General features: G+C 47.4%; 1 protein-coding gene across 1 annotated transcript; it reads right to left on the bottom strand.

Moving 5' to 3' along the window:
- Window positions 1–2,351: 2,351 nt before the first annotated feature.
- On the bottom strand, window positions 2,352–10,156 carry TRIM21 (tripartite motif containing 21). Its single transcript, XM_021704654.2, has 7 exons — window positions 10,102–10,156; window positions 8,585–9,039; window positions 8,011–8,106; window positions 6,710–6,940; window positions 4,693–4,715; window positions 3,923–4,023; window positions 2,352–3,677 (listed from the first exon to the last, which is right to left on the bottom strand). The coding sequence occupies exons 2-7, from the start codon at window positions 8,990–8,992 to the stop codon at window positions 3,127–3,129; spliced, it is 1,410 nt and encodes a 469-aa protein (XP_021560329.2). The 5' UTR covers window positions 8,993–9,039; window positions 10,102–10,156; the 3' UTR covers window positions 2,352–3,126.
- Window positions 10,157–13,677: the final 3,521 nt, after the last annotated feature.

The following is a 13,677-nucleotide window of genomic DNA, read 5'->3' as shown; positions in this document are numbered from 1 at the left end:
ACCTGCTTAGCTTGATTACTTTCCATTACTCTGTCCTCCAGGTTGCTAATTTGTTCTTCTGCATCTTCTAGTCTATTTATTCCATCTAGTGTATTTTAAATTTTATTGTGCCCTCCTTTTCTGATTTGTTCTTTATTGCTTTAAGGATCTCACTGATGTAATCCACTCTTAAGTCCATTGATTATCTTGATGATCATTAAATTCTCTATCTCTAGCAGATAAGTAATATCTGTTTCACTCAGGTCTCTTGCTGTGGTTTTGTCCTGTTCTTTCATTTGGGACATCTTATCTTACTCTGTGTCTATTTCTGTGTGTTAGGAGCATCAGCTATGTCTCCTGCTCTTAAAAAAAAAAAAAGTAATGGCCTTATGAAGAAGTCCTGTAGTGCCCTGCAGGGCAGTGTCCCCTGTTTACCAGAATCTGTCACTTCAGAGGTGGCTCCTATGTATGTGTGTGTGCCCTGCTGTTGTGTCTTGGCCACTTTTTCCTTCAGTTGAGTTATCTGCAGTGGTTCTCTGCCTGTTGTGGGCAATGTTTGGTCCCTGTGGTGTTAGTGGGCCAGTCTAGGGTGTCCTTGGGCCTCAGTTTAGTCAGATCATGCATTTGTTAAAGATTTAGTAGCACCAAACTGCAGTGTGCTTTCCCTGTTATGCCCTGAGATTTTGTTGGTGGGTGGGACCTGCAATCACACCAACTGTCTGCCCCCAGCCCACTGCTGTGGCACTCATCTGACTGATGTGTGTAGTTATCTTCCCCTCACCTGAAGGCAGGAGTCACTTTGGAGTGGTGCTGGCCCCTGTTGGGGCTGTTTGTACACTGCCAGGCTCATGGCCCTAGTGTGTATGGGCTCTGGCCAAGAGTGAATTGGAGGAGGTGGGTGCACTGTGCCTGCAAGGTATGCATGCCAGCAAGAGAGGACCTGCCACTGCCTCTGAGACCAGCCCAGCCCAGGTGGGGCATATGGTTTTAACAGGGTGCATGCTGGTCTGCTTTTGAAATGAGATCTGCCACCACTGCAGCTGCTGGGACCAGGCCAGTTCTGCAAAGCACGTGGGCAGGGTGTACAATTTTAACAAGGTGTGCCCTAGTCTTCCTCTGGAGGTGGCCTGCTACTGCCATCTCCAGGACTGAGGCCCCACAAAGTGCATGGGTTGGGAAACAGAGTGCTGGGGCCAAGGCAAGCATGACTAGAAAAGGCAGATCTGCCGACATGTGGGTGGCCAGGGCTTGGTGAAAGCAAGTTTGATAGTGTTGGCACTGTGCTGTATCCTGCAGATGGCCTTGTGTTTATGCTGGGTGATGGGGAAGGGAGATAGGGTCTACCAGCTCCTTTGTTCCTGGAGGAGTGCCTCAGCAAACCCTGCCCCTCCAGGATGCACTCTGAGATGAGTAACACTCCCTCCAACATGCCCCAGGTGTTTTTTCAAATGGCTGCTTCTATGCTGAATCTTTGAGGGCTGTTTGTCATGCTCTTTAAAGTCTGGCACTCAACTTCCTATCATCCTCAGGACTCTCTCAGGGCCAAGGCAGCTAATTTTCAAAATTCCAGGCTTTAAGTCCCACTGGTTATAAGAACTCATGAAATTCAGCCCTTCTAGTTTTTGAAGCCAAAGGTTATAGGAATTGGTCTTCCCCATGCAGGCTCCCTGGAGTGATAGTCTGCTTCTTGCCCTTCTCTGCTCCAGTGGCTCCCTCATTCCTGTGGGTGGCCCATGGTCCATCTAGCTCTCGGCCACATCTCTATCCTTCCTACCTTGTCAATGTGGCCTCTTCTCTATCTTTAGTGGTGGTTTGTTCTGCCAGTCTTCAGGTCATTTTCTGAGTTTACACTGATGTGTGTGTTATCTAGTTGTATCCATGGGAGGAAGTGAGCTTAGGGTCTTCCTACTCTGCCATTTTCCCAGCCTCTCCTCCTGAGATTCTATTTTAGACAAGGACTCAGGTTGCTAGAAGGATAGCTGTTCTCTCACAGCTTACTACTGCTTGAGTGTAGCACTTTTTGTTCCAATCTTAACAGTTTAAACTCAAGAGAGTGTTTGCTATCACCAGGTGATGCTGTTACTGCAGTCCTGGCCTTCATAACCATCAGGTTCACCAAAGAAGCAGAACTAGTAGATAAATGTGAAGAGATTTATTGTAAGGAATTCACTTATGCAATTGTGGGGGTTGGCAAGGCAGGTCCTAAATCTGCAAGGCAGGGCATCAGGAACAGCAGGCTGTAACTCTGGCAGGAGCTAAAGGTACTATTGGTAGATGGATCATCTTCAGTGAACATCAGTGAAGTTCTGCCCTTAAGGTCTTTCACTTAATTGTCCTGGATAAGTTGGGCAGGCCTAATCCAATCTCCCTTAAAGTCAAATGATTATGGACTTTAATAACATCTACAAAATGCCTTCACAGCAACATTTAGATTAGTGATTGAAAAACTGGGGGCTTATGGCCTAGACAAGTTGACATATCAAAAATCCATCCCACCTTCCATTTAGATTGATACACCTTTTGACCAACTCCATTATCAACAAGATGTGGTTGGAAGAGCATGGTAGGGATGGGGGAGCCAGGGGCTGGATATGTAATGTGGCAATCTAAGGCATACATCATTCAGCCTTTATTTTCAAAGGATGACTGTTTTTCTATTGGTGGTGTGGAGCCACTTAGGATCTGATGTGTGTATGTTGCAACAATAATCCTTGATGTATACAAGAACAAGGATCGAATGGGATAGGTTGAGGCCCAGTGCATTCAGGAAGCCCCTTTGCAAACCATGCAAGGTGTAGAAGAGATCTAACCAAAGGTCTAGAGATGGAGAGGAGGAAACAAGATTTGGGTCACATAAAGATGGAAGAAACAAGTTTTGGTTGATCTAGGTGATTTGGGCCAAATATAAGTGTTTGTTTCATGGAGGGAATCAGAAAGCACTCTAGTGCAGGAATGCTGATGTTGAAGGTCATTTGATGTAGATTTTCAGTGAATTCCCTGCCAAAGTCCGCTTGCTGGTATCCTGACCCCTCTGCAGAGAAAGTGGTTCAGAGTTCCTGGGGAAATGAGGCAGGGTCAGTGGCTGAGAAGGGCACCAACAAGGGGGGTGTTGGTGTCCAGAGAGTGCCACCACAGGTCAGTGGATCCCTACCATCCCATCTCCAGTGGACAGAGGACAAGAGGGGCTGCATTTCTTCCTTCATCATTAAAACCAGTACTGAAGAAGGGCCGCAGAGGTCCAGCGAAGGCACATTCAGAGAAGGTATAGATGAGGGAGCCATGGTCAGTGACATTGTAGAAGGAGACAATGCGGGCCTCACAGTCCAGGAAGATCCCAACTTGGCACGGAGGCACTTGAAGGTGGAGGGGGGTCTGGGGGCAGGTGCCAGCCTCATATTTTTGCTTGTTCCACAGCCAAATGGTCCAGAAGCCATTCTCGGGGCTGAGCAAAAATTGCCCCTTCCTTTGCACAGAGTCTCTACAAACACCCAGGTCCCAGGCCTCCTTTCCTGTCACATCTACCTCCCAGTAAACCTTTCCAGAGTCAAAGCACTGGGCACCCAGGACCATGGGGTAACTGTCAAATCTGTCCTCATTTTCAGGCACTTTCTGCTGGCTGTCTCCAAGCCTCACTTGTCTCTGATCCTTTGAAAGGATGAGCCACGGATTGGCTGTGTGTGGATCCAGAGTGATGTGTACTGCAGAGAGAGGACCACAGTCAGGATGGGAGAGGGAGGGGGAATCAGGAACCCTGGGCCGGTGGTGGGAGGGGACTGTGGCCTCACTGTGGGAAGAAAGGAACCCCAGGCCTGACTTTTGAGGAACTGCCTCTCTGTCCCTGCCTCACCTACCCTGACCTGCATTTCTCCCTGACCCTGGACTCACTCTGCACCCTCATCACCCACTTTGTTCCCCAGTCCCACACTCCTGGTACTCGCCTCACCTCCACATGTCCTCAGCATCCTCTTCAGCCCTGGCACGAGGCACACACTCCTCAGGTCTAGGGAGGTGACGTCCAGCTCCTTCAGGTTCCAAGACTCACTCCTGGGGCAAACAGTTACAGACCCTGTCTCCAACTCCTGCCCCACCCTCCTGAACCGCGACACTATAACCTCCCTTGTGGATAACAATTTAGTGCAAATTTACAAACACCTGTGTTAGGATCCCGGGGTGTGGGGGCGGGTGGAAGGCAAAAAGATGCAGGACTTGGTTCCTATCTAGGCCTTCCTGGTTACATGGGCCCCCTGAAGCTACTGGACAGTCTATATCTCTTCCCCAAGCCTGAGATAAGCAGGCAAGCACATTGTTTCATTTTACAGGTGAGGCATGTGCTAGAGATGGAATCACTTCCGTAAGGATCCCCAAGGAGTCTTGCCCATGCCCCATGCTGCTGGTCTCACACCTGGCTCTTTCTGGGAGATTTGTAACCAGCTAGATTCTTTTTCCCTAGCAGGCTGTGGACTCAGAATTTCCCGGTTTGTCGGGGTTCACTTTGTGAAGCTCTTATAGTCCAATTACTTTGGGCAACTCACCAATTGAGATGCCCATTAATTAGCTTCAGACCAGAAAATATTTTATGGATGACTGGGTCTTTGAAAATAGGGAGGAGAATGGGGAAAATATCAGTGCATGTTTTTCTAACTCAAAAACCTTTTCCACAGGTATGTATGCTTCCTGTCACCCTCTCCTCTTACAAAGAAAACCTCTTCTTACCTTCCCAGGACACTTTTCACCTCCTGAGGAGAAAAGAGATAGAGTGTAAATTCTGGATCACTGGTTTCTCATGGAGACCTCAGTTCTGTGGGTGAGGTGATGCCCCCCTGAGGCCCATGGGACACTGCTCTACCCTATTGTTCCTCTGGGCCAATACCAGAAATATTTCTGACCAGCTTGGAGGAGAAAGGGTGTGGATATTTGTGGGGTAACCAGGGTAACTGGCATGGGTATGACCTATAGCGAGGGGAAGGATGACCAGTTTAAGGACTCTGATTCAGAAGACAAATCAGAAAGCCCAGATTTTGGGTAGAGGAGTGGGGGGACAGTGGAAAGGAATAAGTAGCCCAGCCTGGCTGAGGCCCAGAGACAGTCACAGGGTGAGAATGGCCAGGTCACGATGCACAGAAACTGCTCCATCTCATTTGCAGGCTTGTATTGTTTGGGAAGGAAGGGCTCTGTTTTACGCTGGAGTTAATGCTACTTTCTCATGCATGTGAAATTGAATCATTTGAGAATATGCTGTGGCAGGGCTTAGGAGCCCTTCCCTGGGAACGGACACACTCCTAGGCCCAGTCAAAAGTGTGTTAGAAAGCATGGTTCAGTGTTGGGCAGAAGCAAGATTTAGAGAATGAGAAGAAACAAACAAAATATAAAAAACACAAGAATGGCTTCATGACCACATCTGACAGAGACCTTGAAAAGGTTGGGGAAGAGAAAAACTGCAGGAGGTTAGAGCAGAAGGAACTTTTGAGACCCTCTGGTCGACAGTTTCCCAAAACAAGGCAAACATATTAGGGGATGAGAGATGATTTTTTTTTCTTTTTTTTTTTAAGATTTTATTTATTCATTCATGAGAGACAGAGAGAGAAGCAGAGGGAGAAGCAGGCTCCCAAGGAGCAGGGAGCCCGATGCGGGACTCGATCCCAGGACCCTGGGATCATGACCTGAGCCGAAGGCAGACGCTTAACCGTCTGAGCCACCCAGGCGCCCGAGAGATGATTTTAAGTAGAACACACGTGGGTGAGTTTTTTTTTAAAAATAGTTATACGCTTACCTTAATTTTAGCTCTGCCTCTTACTATTTGGGTGAAACTGGTCAAGTTACTCAGCTTTAGTCTCTAAGTTTCTCTCAAACTCTCTGCCCCTGTTTTCCCATCTACAAAATGGGGATAACAGCACCCATACCTCACTGCATTGTCATGACAGAATGACTACATTGAAGCGTGTCCTATGCGCTATTTAAGAAATGGCCATTGTTGTCATGAAAATAGAAAAAAAAATCAGTAACATATTAACACAGGATTTCGTGGCTACTAGTGCTTAGGGCAAATTTCCTTTTATGCTAAATTTCTTCTGATGAAAGAGTGAGACAGGTCAAGGAAACAACATGCTAACAGGATCTGGGTAGTCCACAGAAATGCCAGGAAGTGTGAAGATGATACATCGTGACTAACATCTGGGGAATCCTTGTTATTCAGTCCACTTCCTCCCGCTTGTTTCACAAATGGAGAAAGTAGGTCTAGGAAAAGAAAAGCACTTGCCCTAGAATGATGGAGACAACTGGTGGCAGGGCTGGGGCTGGGCTACTGTCTCTTAATTTCTAGGGCCGTGTTTTCAGTTACATGTATGAGAACTTTCCTATGGCCAAACCCTCATGTAGAAGCTTTTGTGGTTTCTCTCATTTAATCCTCACAAAAATCCTTTGGGATATTTAATATTATACTATCCACTTAACATATGAGAAATCTGACACTCGGCAAGGTTAAGGAACTTTCTCAAGGTCCTGAACCTGGTATGTGTCAGAGCAGGCTCTAACAGGGATGCATGTTCTTTTTAATTGCCGCAAGGAAAATTCCCTCCTAAATCGGGACCTTTCCAGGGCTTGAATGCAAACCACTCATGGGTCTGAATTCCAGTTATTCCAGGCACCGGGTTTCCATTTGCTGATGCGAGAGCTCCCCGAGGCTGCCCGTTTTTCAGTTTCTCCTTGGGCTGCAGGGAGGGGGCCGGCTCACCTGCAGCAGCTCCAGGGCTGAGCCTCTGCTCCTCCTTTCCAGCTCCATGACCAGCTCCTGCAGGGCTTGGCTCTTCTGGGCCAGCATGGCCTCAGCCTCCCCCAGGATTCTCAGCTGTTCCCTCTCCTCCGTGTCTAGTCTCTGTAGTTGCCGCTGTTCGTCCATAGCCAGGAAGTTTCTCTGCTGTACAAACTCTGCGTGAATCCTCAGTTTGTGTGTCTCAACCTGGCTCTTTGGTGTCAATGGAAAGAGAAGGTTTTGATCAAAATCTCCTCAGCTTCGGGAAGGAAGGTGTTCATATCTATTTCTATTCCCGTAGACTCGGCACTCTGGGTCTCAGAACATATGTACGTACACACACTGTTTTGCTGGGGAGGTGTGTGGGTGAGGCCTCTGGGCTGAGAGGGAGATGGGATTATGGGGGGGGCCCGCTGTAGCTGCCCCACACCACAGCTGTACTGCCCGTGGTATCAGACTTTCTACGGCCTCTTTCAAAACCCAGTTAGCCCCCAACGGTGCCGCTCTGTCTTCATATCTCTGTGGGTTCCTGAGAGAGTGACCCGTCCCCACCGCCAACAACCTCCCAAACACAGGCTCACAACACTGTTCCTCAGTCCTGAGGAAAGGGAGTCTTTGGGATAATCTTTGCTTGTCCTCTCCTGTTAGTGACTGAAGGTCACCCGATGACACAGGATGACTCCTTTTGCCACCACAGTCTGACTTACCCTTCTCTGATCCCACATCTTCCTTTTCTGGGCTTTATTTGCCATGAGTTCCCTCCATTCTTCCAATCCCTGACCGCCCCATCTCCCAGTTACAGAGGCAGAACAAGCTTTAGTTGTCCATTCTACTTTGGACCAGTGATCTGGACACGGTCAAGCAACTACCCGCTCACACTGGTTTTTCTATGTCTGGCCTTGGTCATTCCCATAACTCTGTTCCTCACAGCCCTTGTCATTTCCTGACAGGTCTAGCCATTGGGCATCTCTCCTAGGGGACCTCTGTCCCAGACACAAAGGCAGGGGTGCTGTCATGTTTTAAGACTAGGCTCAAGGATCAGGAGCTTTAGGGTATGTCTTGTTCCTCTTGGCACCTTCTTCTAGGACTCTTGATTTTTCTGATTGGGAATTTTCTCCTTTTTAATCTCCTCTATCAGGAGACCTAGAGAACAGCTGGTTCTTGGAGAGTGAGATATACTATCACTCCCCAGATGCACATAGCTATGGTTAGGGCTTGAGACCGGGACCCTGGACTCTGCCCTGGCTTCTGATCTGAGATTCCCTTTGGGACGCGACACTTGCCTTCCAGGCTGCTCTCTTTGTTGCAATATTCACTTCCAACTCCTCAGCCAACTCCTGTCCTTTTCTCAGTTTCCCTAATGCCACCTGTAGCTTCTCCTGCAGAGAAAGATAGATTAGTGCCCAACCAGACCAAAAAGTGGGGTGGGGTGGCATGAAGATGACCACCATGCTGGTACTTTGAAAAGCCTGAGTGCAGAGAAAGAGGGAAGACTACGGTCTGACTGGGGTAGGAATTCTGCGGATGTTTCTTAAAAATACAGCCATACTGTTGGGGGGGGGAGGGGTACAGGGTGGGGCACTACTCATTCCTAATTAACCAGGAGGCTACAAGGAAATGTGACCCTTGCAGCATTTTCCCAAGCATATTCCCTGCTCCTAGGGAATGAGAAAGTTGTGCTGAGCTTGCAGTTCTCTGCTTAAATTAGACATGGAAGGTGGGAGACCCCCTACATTTCCCCAACCCCTCCACTCCACAGGCGGCTCTGCCTCCCCAGCTCTGGGGAACAAAGCACCCCCCCCCCCCCAGGGACACATCTCCCTTCTACCTGCTCATGCCTCTGTGCTAAGGCCTCACCTGGTATTCCCGAGCAGCCTCCTCAATAGGGACCATGTGGTGGTTTCGGTGGCTCTGGGACTGGGAACACACCCAGCAAAGGGTCTTCCCGTCTTCCTCACAGAACAGGTGCAGTTTCTCTCCATGTACCTTACACTGCTCCCCCTGTGTGCCCTCCTTGGCACTCTGGCCCATTTGTTTGAGGTTGTCCACCATATTAGCTAGTGGCCAATTGGGTCGGAAGTTTCGGAGCAAGAACTTGTGCTTACATATAGGACAGACGCCGCCCCCATCTCTCCCGACCTCAGAGATGCACTCGTGGCAGAAGCTGTGGCCACAGTCAATGCTCATAGGCTCCACCATGGGATCCAGGCAGATAGGGCACGTGACTTCCTCCCACATCATTGCCAAGGGCGCTGCTGAGGCCATAGGGATAGTGTTCTTAGTAAGCAGCGCTGTGGAGATTCTGGGGTAGCCTAGTGGGGAGACGAGAAAAGAAAGAAGGTAAGTGTTGTGTGAGAAAAAACAATCCAAAGGAAAACATGAGGATGAGTGAAGTGGAAAGGGTGAAAATAAGACCAGAACATTAACTTGGATAATAAGAGCTTCTCCTCTCTAGTCTCATCTACTTATCTAGTCAGACAGAAGGGGAAACTGAGTCCCCCAAAGAGACTGTGAATGTTATTGAGAACTTCAGTGATAAAGCTGTTTACAACTCTATTTTCATCATGGCCATCTCTGCTTCATCCTCTGCTCCCAGGCTTTTCCTGTTCATCCTCTCCCCTCTGGGGTCACCAGTCCCCCGCTGAGCAGCTCATCATCAATGATAGGGGACATTTACTATGCACACTCCATGTGCCTGAGAAGGTGCTTCATGCTTTGCAAACATCATTAATCTGCACAATAATGGCAGGAATTATATATCTGTGATTAAGTACATATTTATTATATATGTGTATCTGTATGCATATATACCTGTAGGTATGTATGGGCTTACATGTTCGTGTTTCTATACACACAAATGTGTGGTCAAGCGCTCCCTGGGTTCTCCTCTCCTTCCTGGGAACCTGGTAGCTGTCTTCATTGCCTCTGGGGCACGGACTCATATGTTTCTAACATCTGAAACCATCCTGCCCCTCTCTAACTCTAACCCTAACTCCTAACCCTCACCCCCAGAGGGGAACTGTCGACGGGAGTCCCTGGATCATGATCCGGGCTAGGTTGCCGCCCCGGTTCGGCCCCGCTCAGGCGGCAGCAGCAAGGCGGCCCTGCCCCTTCCTCCTTCCCGGTGGCTTGGAATTCACTTTCACAGCCGGGCCCCCTTCCAGGCAGGCTGCCAGCCGCGGCCGGGGCGAGGCGGGGGGGGGTGCCCGGGGAGGACTGCTGGGCTGGGGCTGAGCGAGCCCCACCGCGAAGGGAGAACTGGGACTACAGGCTCTAGGGTGAGCAATGGACGGAAAGGGCCCTTCGAATCTGGGGCAGGGGAGAGAGGTCCCCCAGCCAGGGCTGGGGCACTAGGGTCTAGGCGAGTCACTCACCTTCTCAGGGTACTCAACAGCGGCAGCAAGTTCCCTATTTCACTTTCGATTTCCCGTCGGAGTCACGTCGCCAAGGAGGCGGGCCGAGGGGCGGAGAGTGGGAGGAGAGGGCGTTGCGTGAGGCGGGGCAGAGCTCGGGCGCCGCAGGTGGCGGAAGCCCCGGGCTGGCCCTAGAGAGAGCTACACAGCATTTCGTCCTTGCTTCGCCCTCCCTCCCGTGTCCTCAGATTCTAATAAGATAAAATATCGCATCTGAGATGGAAGAATCATGTTGTCTCCTTTGACACTGGTCATCATTACTCCACACCAACGTGTTGTGCCGTGCCCACGTCTGGGAGCTGCTCTTGGGGAGGTTTGGATGGCGACAACAGCGCCTGGAGCTCTCCCTTACACGCCACCCTATGCTTCTTACTTCCAGAAACAAGTCCTTCTGAGGAAAGACTTGATATTCTTTTAACATCAGGGGGTGAGGGATTTATACCGCATGACCCCAAGGCAGGTGTCACGCCGGTGAGTGGTAAGAAAGGAATTGACATTTAGTGGGCACCAACTGTGTACTTGTCACTGAGCTAGGGATTTTCTGAGGTTATTTTTTTTAAGAATTGTAGCAAAATATAACAAAATTTGCCATCATAACCATTTTCAAGTATATAGTTCAGTGGCATTAAATACATTCACTTCATTGTGTGACCATTCGCACCATCCATAGAACTTTTTTCATCTTGCCCAACTGAGACTGTTCAACAATAATTCCCTCATTATCCCCTCCCCTCAGCACCTGGCAGCTACCATTCAATTTTCTGTCCCAATGAATTTGACTTCTTTAGGTGCTCCAATATAAGTGGAATCCTACAGTATTTGTTCTTTTGTGACTGGCTTATTTCACTTAACAAAAGGTCCTCAAGGTTCATCCATGTTGTAGCATGTGACAGGATTTCCTTCCTTTTAAAGGCTGAATAATATCCCAATGTCTGTATATGCATTTTGTTTATCCATTCATCTATGAATGGACACTTGGGTGGCATCCATCTTTTGACTATTGTGAATACTGTTGCTAGGTCAGGTTATAGGATTTAAGCCACATAACAATTTAGTGATTGAGGAGTTATTAAACTCACATTCCAGGAGAGGACGTGGAGGCTGAACGGAGTAAAGTGACTTGCTTGAAGTGACATAGTAAGTAGGTGCATGAGAATTAAAGGTCCAGGGAAGACCCTCATTTTAGTGACAGCCCAGAGATAACAGACTGCCCCATCAGCTCAAGCAGAGGCTGTAGGGGCAGCTGGGAGGGATGTGGTTAAAAGCTGTAGAGGAGGAAGGGGAAAAAAAGGAAGGGTGATGAGACTAGAATAATTCTCAATTCCTGCCAGCTCATATTTTTTTGTTCCTGTGTAACTTAAGGTAAAAACATTAGTTGAACTTTGCTAAATGTCTTCTATAGATTTAGGAAACCTAAAAACACTTCATGCCTCTTTGAAATTTTCAGTTCTGTTTTTAAGAGAATTTGTATAGTGGAAGGTTATTAGGTGACCTCTAATATCCAAACTGTATCACTGTACTGATTTGATTCCCGGAACATAGTTCCAGAAAGCAAAGTGGAAAAAAAAAAAATCAAAGGAAGAGACCTATGTATGAATTTGCAGACACTCAGAAAATGACTCTGCTTCACATCACTGCATTCACTCATTCCTACAGGCACTGAGTAAGCCACTGTTGGGTGTGGTAGAAAACATAGATCTCATGATAGGGCAGTCATGGATTCAGGGCTAACCCTGCTATTTACCAGCCACGTGCCATCTCTCTGAGCTTCAATGTACTTCCCTATTAAATAAAGATATTAATACACACCACAGGGTTGCTTTGGTACATGTTCAATAATATGCATATAGATCGATGAATATAACACATGCATGCTGCAACAGTCTCCACCTTGGTATTGGCTATAAGACCAAAGTTGCTACTCATTCCAAATTTCCCTCACTCACTGCCAGTATGTTAGTACTTCAGTGTTCTTTTCCTGGTGAGTCATCCAAATCATTCCTGAAGGATCAGTATCCTTAATGTTCCTGTCTTTAATGCACTGGCCATTGTCATCAGGCAATCCTAACTAGGAATCTCTCCAATGTATATTTTGGGTTTTAGGCATAGTCCTTCTTGCCCCATTATGTACCAGCCACTTAAATTCTCCTTGGTAATAGGAATAGGTCACTCCAGCCGGTATAGAAAGCCTATCCTCTATTTCATCAGTGGCTGAAGGAGACCCACAGAACAACGGGATAGTTGCAAATTCCAATTTATTAGAACCAGGTTTGCTTACTCTGGTAGAAAGTCTTTTTTTTTTTTTTTTTTTTAAATTAGGCCCTCCCAAACAGGCTGAGCCCTATGTTGGGGGATGGAAAGAAAGTGTTCTATAAAGGAGTTACTAATTTGGTGATAATAGGGGCCACTTCTACCTCCTCCCTTGATTCTCTGAAGTGTGTATATATAGTAGATATGAAAAAATGCCCATGATATAGTCATTGATTTTAATCACTTACCAGAATTTATGGGACAACCTTCCTATCTCATAGGGTGGGGTTTCCAAACTGGTGTCATAGCTGTGCCTTTAGCAGGGCAGCTCATAGTCTTATTGGGCCGACTTTTTCTGGCTGATGGTGTACATTGTAAGACTAATGCATTCCATAGGGCAATTCCATTATCAGAATTCTTTGATTGCAAAATCAATTCCTCAGTTGCAAGTGATGTTGGGATATCCTGATGGTGTAAGTCTAAAAATCATGGTGCTGGCAGAAGCAGTGTAGGAGAGAAAATGAATCTGTCTTTGGAATATTACCACCAATTTTGTGAGGACAAATTGCTGTTGGTTCAATTCAACCAATGTGCCACTAGAAGACTGTGTATTCTAAAAGTAGTGAAAATTCAGGCTTAGAGTTGGTCTTTTATGTATCTGTCCAGAGCAGCAAGGATAGGGGCTCTACCTGAGCCTGGGTTTCCCCTCACTGAGGCTTCTCTGTTTACCTCTACTGATATGGACTCTTGTATAAAAGCCCATTGAATGGCAACAGGTCACTGGAGCAGAGACTGATCAATATCCACTGGATGGGTCATCTTGTTCACCTGATTATTACTAATTAAAACTGATGCATTTAGAGTCTAGGTACCTGGCACAAGGTATCTAGTTTAGTAATAGGGGGTTTAAGCCCTGTTTGATTCCATATACAATGATCTTAACTAAGGTCCTGGGAAGACTTTTTTTTTTTTTTTTAAGATTTATTTATTTATGAGAGAGAGAGCACGCATGAGAGGAGTGAGGGGCAGAGGGAGAAGCAGACTCTTGGCTGAGCAGAGAGCCTGATGCAGGGCTCGATCCCAGGACCCCGGGACCATGACCTGAGTTGAAGGCAGATGCTTAACCAACTGAGCCACCCAGGTGCCCCCTTGGCAAGCCTTTTATTTCTACATATTTAAGACCAACTCTTCTCAGTCTCAAGTCAAATACCATCTTCTTTATATAAAGACTTCTCTATTTCCCGCTTGTCTACTAAAGAGTCCATTTTAGTTTTTACACGTGCTTTC

The sequence above is a fragment of the Neomonachus schauinslandi genome, chromosome 11 (genome assembly GCF_002201575.2).
Source record: "Neomonachus schauinslandi chromosome 11, ASM220157v2, whole genome shotgun sequence".
NCBI classification, from domain to species: domain Eukaryota; kingdom Metazoa; phylum Chordata; class Mammalia; order Carnivora; family Phocidae; genus Neomonachus; species Neomonachus schauinslandi.
This window is presented reverse-complemented; position numbering and strand designations above follow the sequence as displayed.

Excerpts from the sequence above, each read along its gene's own strand:
- TRIM21 (XM_021704654.2), bottom strand. The coding sequence starts at position 8,992 with ATGGCCTCAGCAGCGCCCTTGGCAATGATGTGGGAGGAAGTCACGTGC. Across the intron at positions 8,107-8,584 it reads AGGCTGCTCGGGAATACCAG|GAGAAGCTACAGGTGGCATT; the intron begins GTGAGGCCTTAG and ends CTTTCTCTGCAG. Across the intron at positions 4,716-6,709 it reads CAGCCCTGGAGCTGCTGCAG|GAGGTGAAAAGTGTCCTGGG; the intron begins GTGAGCCGGCCC and ends TTTTCTCCTCAG.